We start from the raw sequence: 15587 nt of genomic DNA, 5'->3' as shown, positions 1-15587 counted from the left end.
TTATGTCATTTTAAAAGAAATGGTCCAAAAAAAAAACCATTATAATATAAATATTTATATAATATATAAACATTTATTAATATATAAATTTAATAATATATCTATATATATATAAATATATAATATTAACTATAAATGAAAAAAAAAGATTAATTAAGGAACTAATATAAACAATAGTGAGGTATCTATAAGCCTAAGGGTCTTAAGTGTAACTTAAAAAAAAAATTATTAGTATATTAATATTTACTATAAAATACTGATAGTTATATATAAATAGGGTATATATATAAAAATTTATAATATATATATATATATAGATAAATAGATATATAAAAAATAAAATTTTATATAATAAAAAAAAAAAAAAAAAAGAATAGGGTCTACTAAATATTATTGTTTAAAAAATAATTTAAATTTAATGTAATATTAGTATATATATATATAAATAATTGATAATTATTATATAATAAATTATTATAAATATATTAAATAATTAAAAGATATAATAATATTGTAAATAATAAAATGGGGATTATATTTATAAATATTATATACAAAAAAAAATTAGGGGTTTTTTTTTGAGCAATGGGAAGGCTTACACTATTTTTTATTGAAATTTAATATTTTATATTTTTATTTTATTAATTATTTATTTATTTGTTTATACATTATTTTACTTAAATTTTAAATTAATTACTAATGTTTATTATATTATAAAATATATTATTTTATTTTGGTTAATATTTTTATTATTATTTTATTTTACATGTAAATTTTTGTGTGAATTTATTTAATTTTTAAAAAATTATTTAGTTTATTTATTCGCAGTGATCAATATTAATATAAAAAAGAAATTTTGTATTAGTAATAATATATAGTATTGGTAAAATTTGTGCCAGCTACCGCGGTTATACAAATAATACAAATAAAAATTTTTAGTATTAGTTAAATTAATCAAATTTTAATATAAATATAAATTTATTAGGTGAAATTTTTAAATTTATTTATTATTAATTTAAAAAATAATTTAAGCTATAAACTTTTTATAATAAACTAGGATTAGATACCCTATTATTAAAAATAAATATGAGCATACTAAAGTAGTATTAGTTATATTCTTAAAATTTAAAAAATTTGGCGGTATTTTAGTCTATTCAGAGGAATCTGTCCTGTAATTGATAGTCCACATTGAACCTTACTTAAATTTGTTTAATTTGTATATCGCCGTCATCAGAATATATTATAAGATAAAATTTTCTTAATATTTAATAAAATAATATGTCAGGTCAAGGTGCAGTTTATGTTTAAGTAGAGATGGATTACAATAAATTTATTTAATATGGATAATTTTTTGAAATAAAGATTTGAAAGTGGATTTGAAAGTAATATAAAATAGATTATTTATATGATTTTAGCTCTAAAATATGCACATATCGCCCATCGTTCTTATTTTTAAAATAAGATAAGTTGTAACATAGTAGATGTACTGGAAAGTGTATCTAGAAAGACAATTTAAAGCTTAATTAGTAAAGTATTTCATTTACATTGAAAAGAAATTTGTGCAAATCAATTTAAATTGATTAGATTTTATTTATTAATTTTATTTATTTATTTAATTTATTTAATAAAAATAATTTTAAAATTTTAAGTTTTAGTATTTTATAAAGAAAAAATAATTTTAATTATAGTTTATTTGTATTGTAAAAGAAAATTGAAATAATTTGAAAAATTTTTATTTTAAAAGAAAATTTAATTTATTGTACCTTGTGTATCAGGGTTTATTAAATAAAAAATTATTATATTAATTTTTCTCGAATTTTAAAGATTTAATTATATATAAAAGTTACTGTGGAATAATTATTTTTAATATATAATTAGAAATGAAATGTTAATCGTTTTAAAATATATCTAGTTTTTTAAGAAATAAATTTAATTTAGACTTATAAATGTAAATTATTTAATTAATATAAATAATTTAATTTATAAGATTAATATTTTAAGGGATTAGCTTTAAAATAAATTTTTAAATTTTAAATTAATTATTTAATAAATATAAGCTTAAAAATAGCTATTATTAATAAATTTGTTATAATTTATTTTAAAAATTTAATTATTTATTATAAAATTAAATTATTTATTAAAATATAAATTTTAATAATAAAAATTTATAAATTATGATAAAATTAGTATATAAAATTTTTATAAATAATTATTTATGAAAGGTTTAAATAAGGAATTCGGCAAAATATATATTCACCTGTTTATCAAAAACATGTCTTTTTGAATTAAATTTAAAGTCTAACCTGCCCACTGATATAAATTAAAGGGCCGCAGTATTTTGACTGTGCGAAGGTAGCATAATCACTAGTCTTTTAATTGGAGGCTTGTATGAATGGTTGAATGAGATATATACTGTCTTTTTTAAAATTATATAGAATTTTATTTTTTAATTAAAAAGTTAAAATAAAATTAAAGGACGAGAAGACCCTATAGATCTTTATTTTTGTTATTTATAAATTAAAAAGAATTTTAAAATTTATAATTTAATAAAAAATTTTATTGGGGTGATATTAAAATTTAAAAAACTTTTAAAATTTATTAACATAAATATATGAATAAATGATCCAGTTTTATTGATTAAAAATTTAAGTTACCTTAGGGATAACAGCGTAATTTTTTTTTAGAGTTCATATCGACAAAAAAGATTGCGACCTCGATGTTGGATTAAGAGTTATTTTTAGGTGTAGAAGTTTAAAGTTTAGGTCTGTTCGACCTTTGAATTCTTACATGATCTGAGTTCAAACCGGCGTAAGCCAGGTTGGTTTCTATCCTTAATTAATTATTATGTTATAGTACGAAAGGACCTAATATAAGAAATATAGATTTTAATAATATGATTAATATTAATATTAGATAACTATTTTGGCAGATTAGTGCAATAAATTTAGAATTTATTTATATAATTTAATTAATTATAAATAGTATTGTTTTATATAGATTATTTATTATCATTGATTGGAAGTTTATTATTGGTAATTTGTGTAATAGTAGGGGTAGCTTTTTTAACTTTATTAGAGCGGAAAGTTTTAGGATATATTCAAATTCGTAAAGGACCTAATAAAGTAGGATTTATAGGGTTATTACAACCTTTTAGTGATGCTGTAAAGTTATTTACTAAGGAACAAACTTATCCTTTATTATCTAATTATATTTTTTATTATTTTTCTCCTATTTTTTCTTTATTTTTGTCTTTATTAATTTGAATAAGTATGCCTTATTTAATTAAATTGTATTCTTTTAATTTAGGAGTTTTATTTTTTTTATGTATTACTAGATTAGGAGTTTATACCGTAATAGTGGCGGGGTGATCTTCTAATTCTAATTATGCTTTATTAGGAGGATTACGGGCTGTTGCACAAACTATTTCTTATGAAGTTAGATTGGCTTTAATTTTATTGAGATTTATTTTTTTAATTGGAAATTATAATTTTTTGAATTTTTTTATATATCAGAAATATATATGATTTATTGTATTTTGTTTTCCTTTAGGTCTCGTTTGATTTGCATCTTGTTTAGCTGAAACTAATCGTACCCCTTTTGATTTTGCTGAAGGGGAGTCTGAGTTAGTTTCAGGATTTAATGTAGAATATAGAAGAGGGGGATTTGCTTTAATTTTTTTAGCTGAATATTCTAGTATTTTATTTATAAGTATGTTATTTAGAGTAATTTTTTTAGGTAGAGATATTTATAGAATTTTATTTTTTTTTAAATTAACTATTATTTCTTTTTTTTTTATTTGGGTTCGAGGGACTTTACCTCGGTTTCGGTATGATAAATTAATGTATTTAGCTTGAAAGAGTTTTTTACCGATGTCTTTAAATTATTTATTTTTTTTTATTGGGGTAAAAATTTTTATTTTATCTATATTATTTTAATGAATAATTTTTAGTATAAAATAAATAATAGAGTCCAACCGTACTTTCTTATGTTTTCAAGACATATGCTATAAAAGCTTATTAATTAATTTAATAATTTATCTCAATATTTTGATATTAAAGGATTAATAATAAAATAAGAAAAATATAATACTGTTAGAATTTGTCCTGTTAAAACATAAGGATCTTCAACAGGGCGAGCTCCAATTCAAGTTAAAAGGGAAGCCACAATTACTATATTTCAAAATAAAATTTGATTTAAAGGATAGAATTGTAATCCTCGGAATTTACTAGTATGAGTAAATGGGAGAATTATTAAAATTGCAATAGATAAAACTAATGCAATTACTCCTCCTAATTTATTTGGAATAGAACGTAAAATTGCATAAGCAAATAAAAAATATCATTCTGGTTGAATATGGACAGGAGTAACTAATGGGTTAGCTGGAATAAAATTTTCTGGGTCTATTAGTAAGTAATTGAATTTTCAAATAAATCCAATTAAAATTCATATAAAAATGATAAATCCAACAATATCCTTGTAAACAAAATAAGGATGAAAGGGAATTTTATCTACATTTGAATTTAACCCTAATGGATTATTTGATCCTGTTTGGTGTAAAAATAATAGATGAATTATAGTTAAAGCTAATACAATGAAAGGGAGAATAAAATGAAATGTAAAGAATCGAGTTAAAGTAGCATTATCAACAGCGAATCCTCCTCAAATTCATTGAACTAAATCTGTACCTAAATAAGGTACAGCGGATAAAAGATTAGTAATTACTGTGGCTCCTCAGAATGATATTTGCCCTCAAGGTAGAACATATCCTAAAAATCCTGTTGCTATTACTATAAATAAAATAATTACTCCAATTATTCATGTTGGAATATATAAGTATGAATTATAATAAACTCCTCGTCCTACGTGAATAAATAAACAAGCGAAAAAAAAAGAAGCTCCATTAGCATGACAAATTCGTAGGAATCAACCATTATTAACATCACGATAAATGTGATTTACTCTATTAAAAGCTGTTTCAATATCAGCAGTATAGTGTATTGCTAAGAATAATCCTGTTAAAATTTGGATTACTAAGCAAAGTCCAAGTAATGATCCAAAATTTCATCAAGCTGAAATATTTGATGGAGCTGGTAAATCTACTAAAGCGTTATTAGCAATTCTAATTAAAGGGTGTCTTTTTCGTAATGGTTTATTCATTAGTTTATAGGTCGAAGTGGCCCATAATTTTTTTTAGTAATTTTTACAGTTACTAATAAAGTTAAAAATAAATAATTAATTAATAATAAAGTAATTAAATTAGTTGGAAAGTTGTATATTTTATTTAAGGATAAAAAATTTTCATAAAATAAATTATTTTGGTTAAATAATTGAATTCTATCATTATTTTTAATAAAATTTTCTATTATTGAATTATCAAAAAAGTATGAAATTATAATAAATAGAAAAATTATTATAATTGAAATAAAACTTAGTTTAAATGATATTGAAAATATTTCATTTGAAGATAAAGAAGTAACATAAATAAATAAAACTAATATTCCTCCTATAAAAATTAAAAATAAAACATAAGAAAATCAAAAAGTTTTTGCATAGATTCCTGTTATTAAACATGTTAAAAAGGTTTGAATTAATAATATTAATCCTATAGCTAAAGGGTGTTTTATTTGTATAAAAATAAAACTAGTAATAAAACATAAGAATATAATTATTATAATATCAAGAAATAGTTTATTTAAAATATTAACTTTGGAAGTTAGTGACAAAGAGATTTCTTTTTTCTTGAAGTTTTAAAAAAATAATTTTTATTTTTAGTTTACAAGACTAATGTTTTTGTTAAACTATTAAAACAATTAATGTCAAATTTTTTATTATATTATTTTATAATTGTTATATTTATATTTGGATGTATTGTTTTTATTTCAACCCGAAAACATTTATTGTGTACTTTATTAAGTTTAGAATTTATAGTTTTAATATTATTTATATTATTATTTTTTATATTAAATTTTATAAATTATGAAGGGTACTTTAGAATGTTTTTTTTAACTTTTTGTGTTTGTGAAGGAGTTTTAGGTTTATCAATTTTGGTATCTATAATTCGTACTCATGGTAATGATTATTTTCAAAGTTTTTCTATTTTACAATGTTAAAGTTTATTTTTATAATTTTGTTTATGAATGTTTTTATATTTTATAAAAATATTTATTGAATGGTTCAAAATTTGCTTTTTTTAGGGGCCTTTTTATTTATAATTAAAATTAGTTCAATATATTATTTTTGTAATATCTCATATTATTTTGGAATAGATATAGTTTCTTATGGATTAATTTTATTAAGTTTTTGAATTTGTGCTTTAATGTTAATAGCAAGAGAAAGAGTTGTACGATTAAATAATTATACAAATTTATTTTTATTTATAATTTTATTTTTATTATTAATATTAATTTTGACTTTTAGTTCAATAAGTTTATTTATGTTTTATTTATTTTTTGAAAGTAGTTTAATTCCTACTTTATTTTTAATTTTAGGATGAGGGTATCAGCCTGAACGTTTACAAGCTGGAGTTTATTTATTGTTTTATACTTTATTAGCTTCTTTACCTTTATTAATTGGTATTTTTTATATTAAAAATAATGATTTTACTATAAATATTATTCTTTTAAATTATTGTAAGTTGTATAATTTAGAATTTTTATATTTATGTATAGTATTTGCTTTTTTAGTAAAAATACCAATATTTTTAGTTCATTTATGATTACCTAAGGCTCATGTAGAAGCTCCTGTTTCAGGGTCAATAATTTTAGCTGGTATTTTATTAAAATTAGGAGGATATGGATTATTACGGGTTTTCTCTTTATTACAAATTATAGGTATAAAATTTAATTTTATTTGAATTAGAATTAGTTTAATTGGGGGGGTATTAGTTAGTTTAATTTGTTTACGACAAATAGATTTAAAGGCTTTAATTGCTTATTCTTCTGTTGCTCATATGGGAATTGTTTTAAGAGGGTTATTAACAATAACTTATTGAGGATTAAGAGGGTCTTATACTTTAATATTAGCTCATGGATTATGTTCTTCTGGGTTATTTTGTTTAGCTAATATTTCTTATGAACGAATAGGAAGACGAAGTTTATTAATTAATAAGGGAATATTAAACTTTATACCAAGAATAGCTTTATGATGATTTTTATTATGTTCAGGGAATATAGCTGCTCCTCCTACTTTAAACTTATTAGGAGAAATCTCTTTATTAAATAGAATTGTTAGTTGATCTTGATTAACTATAATTAGTTTGGCTTTATTATCTTTCTTTAGAGCAGCTTATACTTTATATTTATTTGCTTATAGACAACATGGAAAGGTGTATTCAGGAACATATTTTTTTTCTTCTGGTGTAAGACGAGAATATTTATTATTAATATTACATTGAATACCTTTAAATTTATTAATTATAAAGAGAAATTTTTGTATATTATGAATTTAATTTAAATAGTTTAATAAAAATATTGATTTGTGGTGTCAATGATATGAAATTTTTCATTTTAGATCGTGAATTATTTAGTTAATTATTGTAAAAATAGTTTTTATATTTTAATTTTTATTAGATTTACTTTATTTATTTTAAGATTAAAGTTTTTATTAATAGATTTAGTATATTTTATTGAATGAGAAATTGTTTCTTTACATTCAATATCTATTGTAATAACTTTTTTATTTGATTGAATAAGTTTAATATTTATATCTTTTGTTTTATTAATTTCTTCTTTAGTAATTTTTTATAGAGACCAATATATAGGAGAAGATTATAATGTAAATCGGTTTATTTTATTAGTATTAATATTTGTTATGTCAATAATAATATTAATTATTAGTCCTAATTTAATTAGAATTTTATTAGGATGAGATGGGTTAGGATTAGTTTCTTATTGTTTAGTAATTTATTTTCAAAATGTAAAATCTTATAATGCTGGTATATTAACAGCTTTATCTAATCGAATCGGGGATGTTGCTTTATTATTAGCTATTGCTTGAATATTAAATTATGGAAGTTGAAATTATATTTTTTATTTAGATATAATAAAAAATAATTTTGAAATAATAGTTATTGGAGGATTAGTAATATTAGCTGCAATGACTAAAAGTGCTCAAATTCCTTTTTCTTCTTGATTACCTGCAGCTATGGCAGCACCGACTCCTGTTTCTGCTTTAGTACATTCTTCTACATTAGTAACTGCTGGAGTTTATTTATTAATTCGATTTAATATTTTATTAGATAATTCTAAGTTAGGACAATTTTTATTATTAGTTTCTGGATTAACAATATTTATAGCTGGATTAGGGGCTAATTTTGAGTTTGATTTAAAAAAAATTATTGCTTTATCTACTTTAAGTCAATTAGGTTTAATAATAAGTATTTTATCTATTGGTTATTATAAGTTAGCTTTTTTTCATTTATTAACACATGCACTCTTTAAGGCTTTATTATTTATATGTGCTGGAGTAATTATTCATAATACAAAAAATCCTCAGAGCGTACGTTTTATAGGAAGATTAAGTATAAGAATACCTTTAACTTGTAGTTGTTTTAATATTGCTAATTTAGCTTTATGTGGTATACCTTTTTTAGCAGGGTTTTATTCAAAGGATTTAATTTTAGAAGTAGTTATGTTGTCATATATTAACTTTTTTTCTTTTTTTCTTTTTTTTTTTTCTACTGGCTTGACAGTATGTTATTCTTTCCGATTAGTTTATTATTCAATGACTGGGGATTTTAATATAACTTCTTTAAATATATTAAATGATAAGGGTTGAACAATAAGTTTTAGAATTTTTTTTTTAATAGTAATAGCTATTATTGGAGGAAGAATGTTAAATTGATTAATATTTTTTAATCCCGATATAATTTGTTTACCTTTTGATATAAAAATATTAACTTTAATTGTTTGTATCTTAGGGGGTGTATCTGGTTATTTAATAAGAAATATTTCTTTATTTTTTTATAATAAATCTTTAATAAACTATGGTTTAAGTAGATTTGCAGGAGGAATATGATTTATACCAGTTATTTCTACATTAGGTGTAATTAAGTTTTCAATAAATTTAGGATTATATAGATATAAAAGTTTTGATCAAGGATGAAGTGAATTTTTTGGAGGTCAAATATTATATAATCAATTAAAGAATTATTCTTTATATATTCAAGAATTTCAAAATAATAATTTAAAAATTTATTTATTAAGTTATTTATTATGAGTAATTGTTTTAGTTTTAATGAGTATATTTTTAATTTAAATTTAAATAGCTTATATTTAGAGCATGACACTGAAGATGTTAGGGAAATTATTGTAATTTTTAAATATTTATAAAAAATAAATTTTTATTTTTACAGTGAAAATGTAATGTTTTAATTAAACTATATAAATAGAAATATGTTGATCAAGAAAAAGCTGCTAACTTTTATCTTTAATGGTTTAATTCCATTTATATTTCTAATTTAATTGGAATATAAATATTCAATGATATTATTAACAGTAATATACCTCTTTTTGGTTTCAATTAATAAGATAAATTGATAAAATCAATACTTTTTAAATGCAAATTAAATGTTATAGTTAACTATTATCCCAAAATATGGGTGAATTTCACCTAAGATTAGGTCGAAACTAATTGCAATATATCGCTTCATATTTAGTTATTTCATTCTAAAGCTCCTTGATTTCATTCATGATATAAACCAATTAATAAAATAAAAATAAAAAATAATCTAGTAATAGATCAATTTAATAAATTTGATGATTTAATAATAAGGATTATTGGTAAAATTAAAGCAATTTCTACATCAAAAATTAAAAAAATAATAGCAATTAAAAAAAATCGAAGAGAAAAAGGTAAACGAGAATAATTTATAGGATCAAATCCACATTCAAATGGAGAACTCTTTTCTCGATCAATAATAGTTTTTTTTGATAAAAAAGTAGCTAATAATATTACAATAATTGTAATAGTAAAAATAATAATTCTTATAAGGAATAATATAATAATTATTTATACTAAAATTATTTAGTCCTTGTGATTGGAAGTCACATATACAATTATATACTTTATAAATTAATTACCTCATCAATAAATTGAAATATATAAGAATAGTCAAACTACATCAACAAAATGTCAATATCAAGCAGCTGCTTCAAATCCAAAATGATGACTTCTAGAAAAATGACAATTTATATGTCGAAATAAACAAATTAATAGAAAAGAAGTTCCAATTAATACGTGTAGTCCATGGAATCCTGTTGCTACAAAAAATGTAGACCCATAAACATTATCAGCAATTGTAAAAGGAGCTTCAATATATTCATAAGCTTGAAGAATTGAAAAATAAATTCCTAAAAGAACAGTAAAAAATAATCTTTGAATTGTTTGAGTGTGATTATTTTCTATTAAACTATGATGAGCTCAGGTTACTGTAACTCCGGAAGCTAATAAAATAGCTGTATTTAAAAGAGGAATTTGAAAAGGATTAAAAGGTTCAATTCCAATTGGAGGTCAAACTATTCCTAATTCGATTGTTGGGGATAAGCTACTATGGAAAAAAGCTCAAAAGAAGGAAATAAAGAAAAAAACTTCAGAAATAATAAATAAAATTATTCCTCATCGTAATCCTAATGTTACGGGAATAGTGTGAAGTCCTTGAAAAGTTCCTTCTCGAGAAATATCTCGTCATCATTGATATATAGTTAATATAGTAATGATATTACCCAATAAAAATAAAGTATTATCATATTGATGAAATCATTGGACAAGGCCTGTAACTGTTGTTATAGCTCCGATAGCTCCTGTTAAAGGTCAAGGGCTATAATCTACTAAGTGAAATGGGTGATTTGCATGTGTTGACATAAATTAATTTACTTCACTAGAATAAAGAGTTCTTAATACTGCAAAAACATAAGACTCAAGCCTCGCAACAGCAGATTCTAATACTAAAAGAGCAATTTGAGTTACTAAAATTAATGAAAGGATGATATAAGATGTTGATATTGGTCCAGTATTACCTAATAATGTTATTAATAAATGTCCAGCAATTATATTAGCAGTTAATCGAACAGCTAATGTTCCTGGTCGAATTACGTTACTAATAGTTTCAATACATACTATAAAAGGTATTAAAACAGGAGGAGTTCCTTGAGGGACTAAATGAGCAAATATATGTTGTGTATGAGAAATTCATCCATATAATATAAAACTTAATCATAATGGGAAAGCTAAACTTAAAGTTAAAGTTAAATGACTAGTTCTAGTAAAAATATAAGGGAATAACCCTAAAAAATTATTAAACATAATTAAAGAAAATAATGAAATAAATATTAAAGTACTTCCGTTATGTCCATTAGGACCTAATAATGTTTTAAATTCTTTATGTAGTGTAATTAAAATATTATTTCAAATAACTTGGAATCGATTTGGTATTAGTCAGTATGATGTTGGAATAATTAATAGACCTAAAAAAGTACTTAGTCAATTTAAGGATAAATTAAAAATAGTTGTTGAAGGATCAAATACAGAGAATAAATTTGTTATCATTTTCAATTTATTTTAAAAGATTTAATATTAATATTTTGGGCTGTTTGATTTGATGAATATGAAACACAAAAGTAATTTTTAACATTAAAAACTACTAATGTAATAGAAAAGACTAAAAATAAAGTTAATCATCTAATAGGGGCTATTTGTGGAATTAAAAAATATTAGAAAGTCTAATGTTTTCAGTTTGACATACTAATGTTTTGGGCTAAACTAATTTTTTATTTATTATATCATTAGAAGTAAGTGCTAATTTACTATATAATGGTTTAAGAGACCAGTACTTGCTTTCAGTCATCTAATGAATTTAATTGAGAAGAAACTCATTTAATAAAATAATTTATTGGAATTCTTTCAATAACAATAGGTATAAAACTATGATTAGCTCCACAGATTTCAGAACATTGCCCAAAAAAAAGACCAGATTGATTAATTAGAAAATTAGTTTGATTTAATCGGCCTGGAGTAGCATCAATTTTTACTCCTAAAGAAGGAACTGTTCATGAGTGAAGAACATCAGTAGCAGTTACTAAAATTCGAATTTGATTATTTAATGGTAAAATAATTCGATTATCAACATCTAATAATCGGAATCCATTTAAATCTAATTCATTTGTTGGAATTATATATGAATCAAATTCTAAATTTATAAAATTAGAATATTCATAACTTCAGTATCATTGATGTCCAATAGCCTTTAAAGTAATTAAAGGAGAATTAATTTCATCTAATAAATATAATAACCGAAGTGATGGAAAAGCAATAAATATTAAAATAATTGTAGGAAGAATTGTTCAAATGATTTCAATAGTTTGTCCATGTAATAAATATCGATTTGTAAATTTATTGAAAAATAATATACCTATTACATAAGTAATTATTACTGTAATTATAATTAAAATTAAAACTGTATGATCATGAAAAAAATTTAATTGTTCTATTAATGGAGAAGAACTATTTTGTAATCCTAAATTTGCTCAGGTTGCCATTAGTATTCTAACAAAAGATAAAATTCTTTATATATGAAGCTTAAATTCATTGCACTAATCTGCCATATTAGAAATTAGATGATAATAATGGAAGTTCTGCATATGTATGTTCTGCAGGTGGAAGAGTATGATATCATTCAATTGATGATGATAATTGTATAGGGAATGAAGGTGTTCGTTGAGAAATTATACTTTCTCAAATAATAAATAAAAAGAATACAATTCCAAATAATGAAATTGTTCTACCTAATGATGAAACAATATTTCATGCTAAGTAACTATCTGGAAAATCAGAATATCGTCGTGGTATTCCTGCTAATCCTAAGAAATGTTGTGGGAAAAATGTTAAATTTACTCCAATAAATATAATAGTAAATTGAATCTTTAATCATGTAGGGTTTATTACTAATCCTGTTAATAAAGGATATCAGTGAATAAATCCTGCTATAATAGCAAATACAGCTCCTATAGATAATACATAATGGAAATGAGCAACAACATAATATGTATCATGAAGAACAATATCAATAGAAGAATTAGCTAATACAACTCCTGTTAATCCTCCAACAGTAAATAAAAATACAAATCCTAATGATCATAATAAAGCAGGCGTATAGTTTAATTGTGTTCCATGAAGAGTAGCTAATCAACTGAAAATTTTAATTCCTGTTGGTACAGCAATAATTATTGTAGCAGATGTAAAGTAAGCTCGTGTATCAACATCTATTCCAACTGTAAATATATGATGAGCTCAAACAATAAACCCTAATAAACCAATAGCTAATATAGCATAAATTATTCCTAAAGTTCCAAATGTTTCCTTTTTTCCTCTTTCTTGAGTAATAATATGAGAAATTATTCCAAACCCTGGAAGAATTAAAATATAAACTTCTGGATGTCCAAAGAATCAAAATAAATGTTGATATAAAATTGGGTCTCCTCCTCCAATTGGATCAAAGAATGAAGTATTTAAATTTCGATCTGTTAATAACATAGTAATAGCACCAGCTAAAACAGGTAAAGAAAGAAGTAATAAAACTGCAGTAATTACTACTGATCAAACAAATAAAGGTATTCGATCAAGAGTAATTCCTGAAGATCGTATATTAATTACTGTTGTAATAAAATTTACTGCACCTAAAATTGATGAAATTCCTGCTAAATGTAAAGAAAAAATAGCTAAGTCTACTGAAGCTCCAGCATGAGCTGTTCCAGATGAAAGAGGGGGATACACTGTTCATCCAGTCCCAGCCCCATTTTCTACTAAACTACTTGAAAGTAGTAGTGTCAATGAAGGAGGTAGTATTCAAAAACTTATATTATTTATTCGAGGAAAGGCCATATCTGGAGCTCCTAACATTAAAGGAACTAATCAATTTCCAAATCCTCCAATTATGATTGGTATTACTATAAAAAAAATTATAATAAAAGCATGAGCAGTTACAATAACATTATAAATTTGATCATTTCCAATAAATACACCTGGTTGACTTAATTCTGCTCGAATTAGTAAACTTAAAGAAGTTCCAACTATTCCAGCTCAAGCCCCAAAAATAAAATATAATGTTCCAATATCTTTATGATTTGTAGAGAATAGTCATTGTCGCGATTAAATAGCCGAGCATTAGGCGATAAATTGTAAATTTATATATAAGAATAATTCTTTTTAATCAAATTTTATATTTAACTTTATATTCAATAATGATATTAGACTGCAATTCTGAAGGAATAATTTTTTAATTATTAAAGTTTAAGAACTAAAAGGGTAATACAAATATTTTCAGCTTTGAAGGCTATTAGTTTAATTAACTTAAATTCTTCTTATAAAATTAGGTAAATTAATGAAATAATTATTAACCCTATGATAGAAAAAAAATTTATAGTTAAAATAAAAGTTATATTTTTATTGCTAAAGTTATTCATTAACATTCAAGAATTTTTATTGAAATTTAATATGTAAATACTATAAGATATTCGCAAATAATAATATAAAGTGATTAATGTTAAACAGACAGAAATAAATAATAAAAATAATTGATTTGTTTCTACTAAATTTTGGATTACTAGTCATTTAGGTAAAAATCCTAAAAATGGAGGTAATCCTCCTAAAGATAGTAAATTTAAAAATAAAAAAAATTTAATTACTGGATTTATTATAGAAAAATTAAAAATTTGATTAAAATGAAATAATTTTAAATTATTGAAAAGTAAAACAATTGATATTGATAAGAAAAAATAAAAAACAAAATAAATTAATCATAATAATTCGTTATTTATTATTGCTATTAATATTCAACCTAAGTGATTAATTGAAGAAAAAGCTATTAATTTACGTAAAGAAGTCTGATTAAGACCTCCTAGAGCTCCAATAATTATCGATAAAATAATAGCAATAAAAAAAAAATTATAATTAATATTATAGGAAATTAATATTAAAGGGGCAATTTTTTGTCAAGTTATAAGAATTAATCCATTAATTCAACTTAATCCTTCTATTACTCCAGGAAATCAGAAATGAAAAGGTGCAGCTCCATTTTTTAATAATAATGTTGATAAAATTAATAATTCATAAAAATTATTATTTATTCAATTTAAATTAAAGGATATTATTATTAAAATAATAGCAAATAATAAAATTGAAGAGGCAAAAGCTTGAGTTAAAAAGTATTTTAGGCTTCTTTCGGATGTTATTAAATTTTTTTTACCTTCATTTATTAGGGGGATAAATGAAAGTAAATTAATTTCTAACCCTATTCAAGCACCAAGCCAAGAATTAGCAGAAATTGTAATTAATGACCCAAAAATTAATATAATTAAAAAAATATTATTAGAAATTTTCTTGATTAAAAAGAAAAGGATTATAACCTTTATAAGTGGGGTATGAACCCAATAGCTTAATTAGCTTATCTTTTTAAATATATTTTAGTGTATGATGCACAAAAGTTTTTGATACTTTTAGAAATAGTTTAATTCTATTAAATATAATAATGAATAAAGCATTAAATCTTTATGATTTACCCTATCAAGGTAATCCTTTTTATCAGGCAATTCATT

General features: G+C 22.0%; 13 protein-coding genes across 13 annotated transcripts, besides 25 other annotated features; 4 read left to right on the top strand and 9 right to left on the bottom strand. All coding sequences in view use genetic code 5, as the record gives it.

Moving 5' to 3' along the window:
• Window positions 1-704: a sequence feature (control region).
• Window positions 705-1508, top strand: an rRNA (s-rRNA).
• Window positions 1509-1580, top strand: a tRNA (tRNA-Val).
• Window positions 1581-2913, top strand: an rRNA (l-rRNA).
• Window positions 2914-2916: 3 nt separating this feature from the next.
• Window positions 2917-2982, top strand: a tRNA (tRNA-Leu).
• ND1 (NADH dehydrogenase subunit 1) lies at window positions 2939-3935 on the top strand. Its single transcript has one exon — window positions 2979-3935. The coding sequence runs from the start codon at window positions 2979-2981 to the stop codon at window positions 3933-3935; it is 957 nt and encodes a 318-aa protein (YP_003934134.1).
• An 18-nt stretch (window positions 3936-3953) lies between these two features.
• Window positions 3954-4022, bottom strand: a tRNA (tRNA-Ser).
• Window positions 4023-5157, bottom strand: CYTB (cytochrome b). The gene has a single exon. A coding segment is annotated over exon 1 (1135 nt).
• ND6 (NADH dehydrogenase subunit 6) lies at window positions 5157-5672 on the bottom strand. The gene has a single exon. The coding sequence runs from the start codon at window positions 5670-5672 to the stop codon at window positions 5157-5159; it is 516 nt and encodes a 171-aa protein (YP_003934132.1).
• Window positions 5673-5677: 5 nt separating this feature from the next.
• Window positions 5678-5743, top strand: a tRNA (tRNA-Pro).
• Window positions 5744-5808, bottom strand: a tRNA (tRNA-Thr).
• A 5-nt stretch (window positions 5809-5813) lies between these two features.
• Window positions 5814-6110, top strand: ND4L (NADH dehydrogenase subunit 4L). The gene has a single exon. The coding sequence runs from the start codon at window positions 5814-5816 to the stop codon at window positions 6108-6110; it is 297 nt and encodes a 98-aa protein (YP_003934131.1).
• ND4 (NADH dehydrogenase subunit 4) lies at window positions 6104-7446 on the top strand. The gene has a single exon. A coding segment is annotated over exon 1 (1343 nt).
• Window positions 7447-7512, top strand: a tRNA (tRNA-His).
• ND5 (NADH dehydrogenase subunit 5) lies at window positions 7510-9255 on the top strand. Its single transcript has one exon. It carries the CDS (start codon window positions 7510-7512, stop codon window positions 9253-9255), a length of 1746 nt encoding a protein of 581 aa, YP_003934129.1.
• Window positions 9256-9322, top strand: a tRNA (tRNA-Phe).
• Window positions 9321-9386, bottom strand: a tRNA (tRNA-Glu).
• A 7-nt stretch (window positions 9387-9393) lies between these two features.
• Window positions 9394-9458, bottom strand: a tRNA (tRNA-Ser).
• Window positions 9457-9523, bottom strand: a tRNA (tRNA-Asn).
• Window positions 9524-9589, bottom strand: a tRNA (tRNA-Ala).
• Window positions 9590-9653, bottom strand: a tRNA (tRNA-Arg).
• Window positions 9654-10008, bottom strand: ND3 (NADH dehydrogenase subunit 3). The gene has a single exon. A coding segment is annotated over exon 1 (355 nt).
• Window positions 10006-10072, bottom strand: a tRNA (tRNA-Gly).
• COX3 (cytochrome c oxidase subunit III) lies at window positions 10073-10860 on the bottom strand. Its single transcript has one exon. A coding segment is annotated over exon 1 (788 nt).
• Window positions 10861-10863: 3 nt separating this feature from the next.
• On the bottom strand, window positions 10864-11544 carry ATP6 (ATP synthase F0 subunit 6). Its single transcript has one exon. The coding sequence runs from the start codon at window positions 11542-11544 to the stop codon at window positions 10864-10866; it is 681 nt and encodes a 226-aa protein (YP_003934126.1).
• Window positions 11538-11690, bottom strand: ATP8 (ATP synthase F0 subunit 8). Its single transcript has one exon. It carries the CDS (start codon window positions 11688-11690, stop codon window positions 11538-11540), a length of 153 nt encoding a protein of 50 aa, YP_003934125.1.
• Window positions 11691-11699: 9 nt separating this feature from the next.
• Window positions 11700-11767, bottom strand: a tRNA (tRNA-Asp).
• Window positions 11768-11777: 10 nt separating this feature from the next.
• Window positions 11778-11848, bottom strand: a tRNA (tRNA-Lys).
• Window positions 11849-12533, bottom strand: COX2 (cytochrome c oxidase subunit II). Its single transcript has one exon. A coding segment is annotated over exon 1 (685 nt).
• Window positions 12534-12538: 5 nt separating this feature from the next.
• Window positions 12539-12605, bottom strand: a tRNA (tRNA-Leu).
• Window positions 12606-14142, bottom strand: COX1 (cytochrome c oxidase subunit I; the record flags this gene model as incomplete). Its single annotated transcript has 1 exon — window positions 12606-14142. A coding segment is annotated over one exon (1537 nt), but the record flags the coding sequence as incomplete, so codon positions are not given.
• Window positions 14141-14206, top strand: a tRNA (tRNA-Tyr).
• A 12-nt stretch (window positions 14207-14218) lies between these two features.
• Window positions 14219-14284, top strand: a tRNA (tRNA-Cys).
• Window positions 14285-14353, bottom strand: a tRNA (tRNA-Trp).
• A 1-nt stretch (window position 14354) lies between these two features.
• ND2 (NADH dehydrogenase subunit 2) lies at window positions 14355-15377 on the bottom strand. Its single transcript has one exon. It carries the CDS (start codon window positions 15375-15377, stop codon window positions 14355-14357), a length of 1023 nt encoding a protein of 340 aa, YP_003934122.1.
• Window positions 15378-15446, bottom strand: a tRNA (tRNA-Met).
• Window positions 15447-15449: 3 nt separating this feature from the next.
• Window positions 15450-15518, top strand: a tRNA (tRNA-Gln).
• Window positions 15519-15586, bottom strand: a tRNA (tRNA-Ile).
• Window position 15587: the final 1 nt, after the last annotated feature.

This window comes from Culex quinquefasciatus, mitochondrion (genome assembly GCF_015732765.1).
Source record: "Culex quinquefasciatus mitochondrion, complete genome".
NCBI lineage: Eukaryota > Metazoa > Arthropoda > Insecta > Diptera > Culicidae > Culex > Culex quinquefasciatus.
Note: the sequence above shows the minus strand (reverse complement) of the source record. Positions and strands in the feature narration are given on the sequence as shown.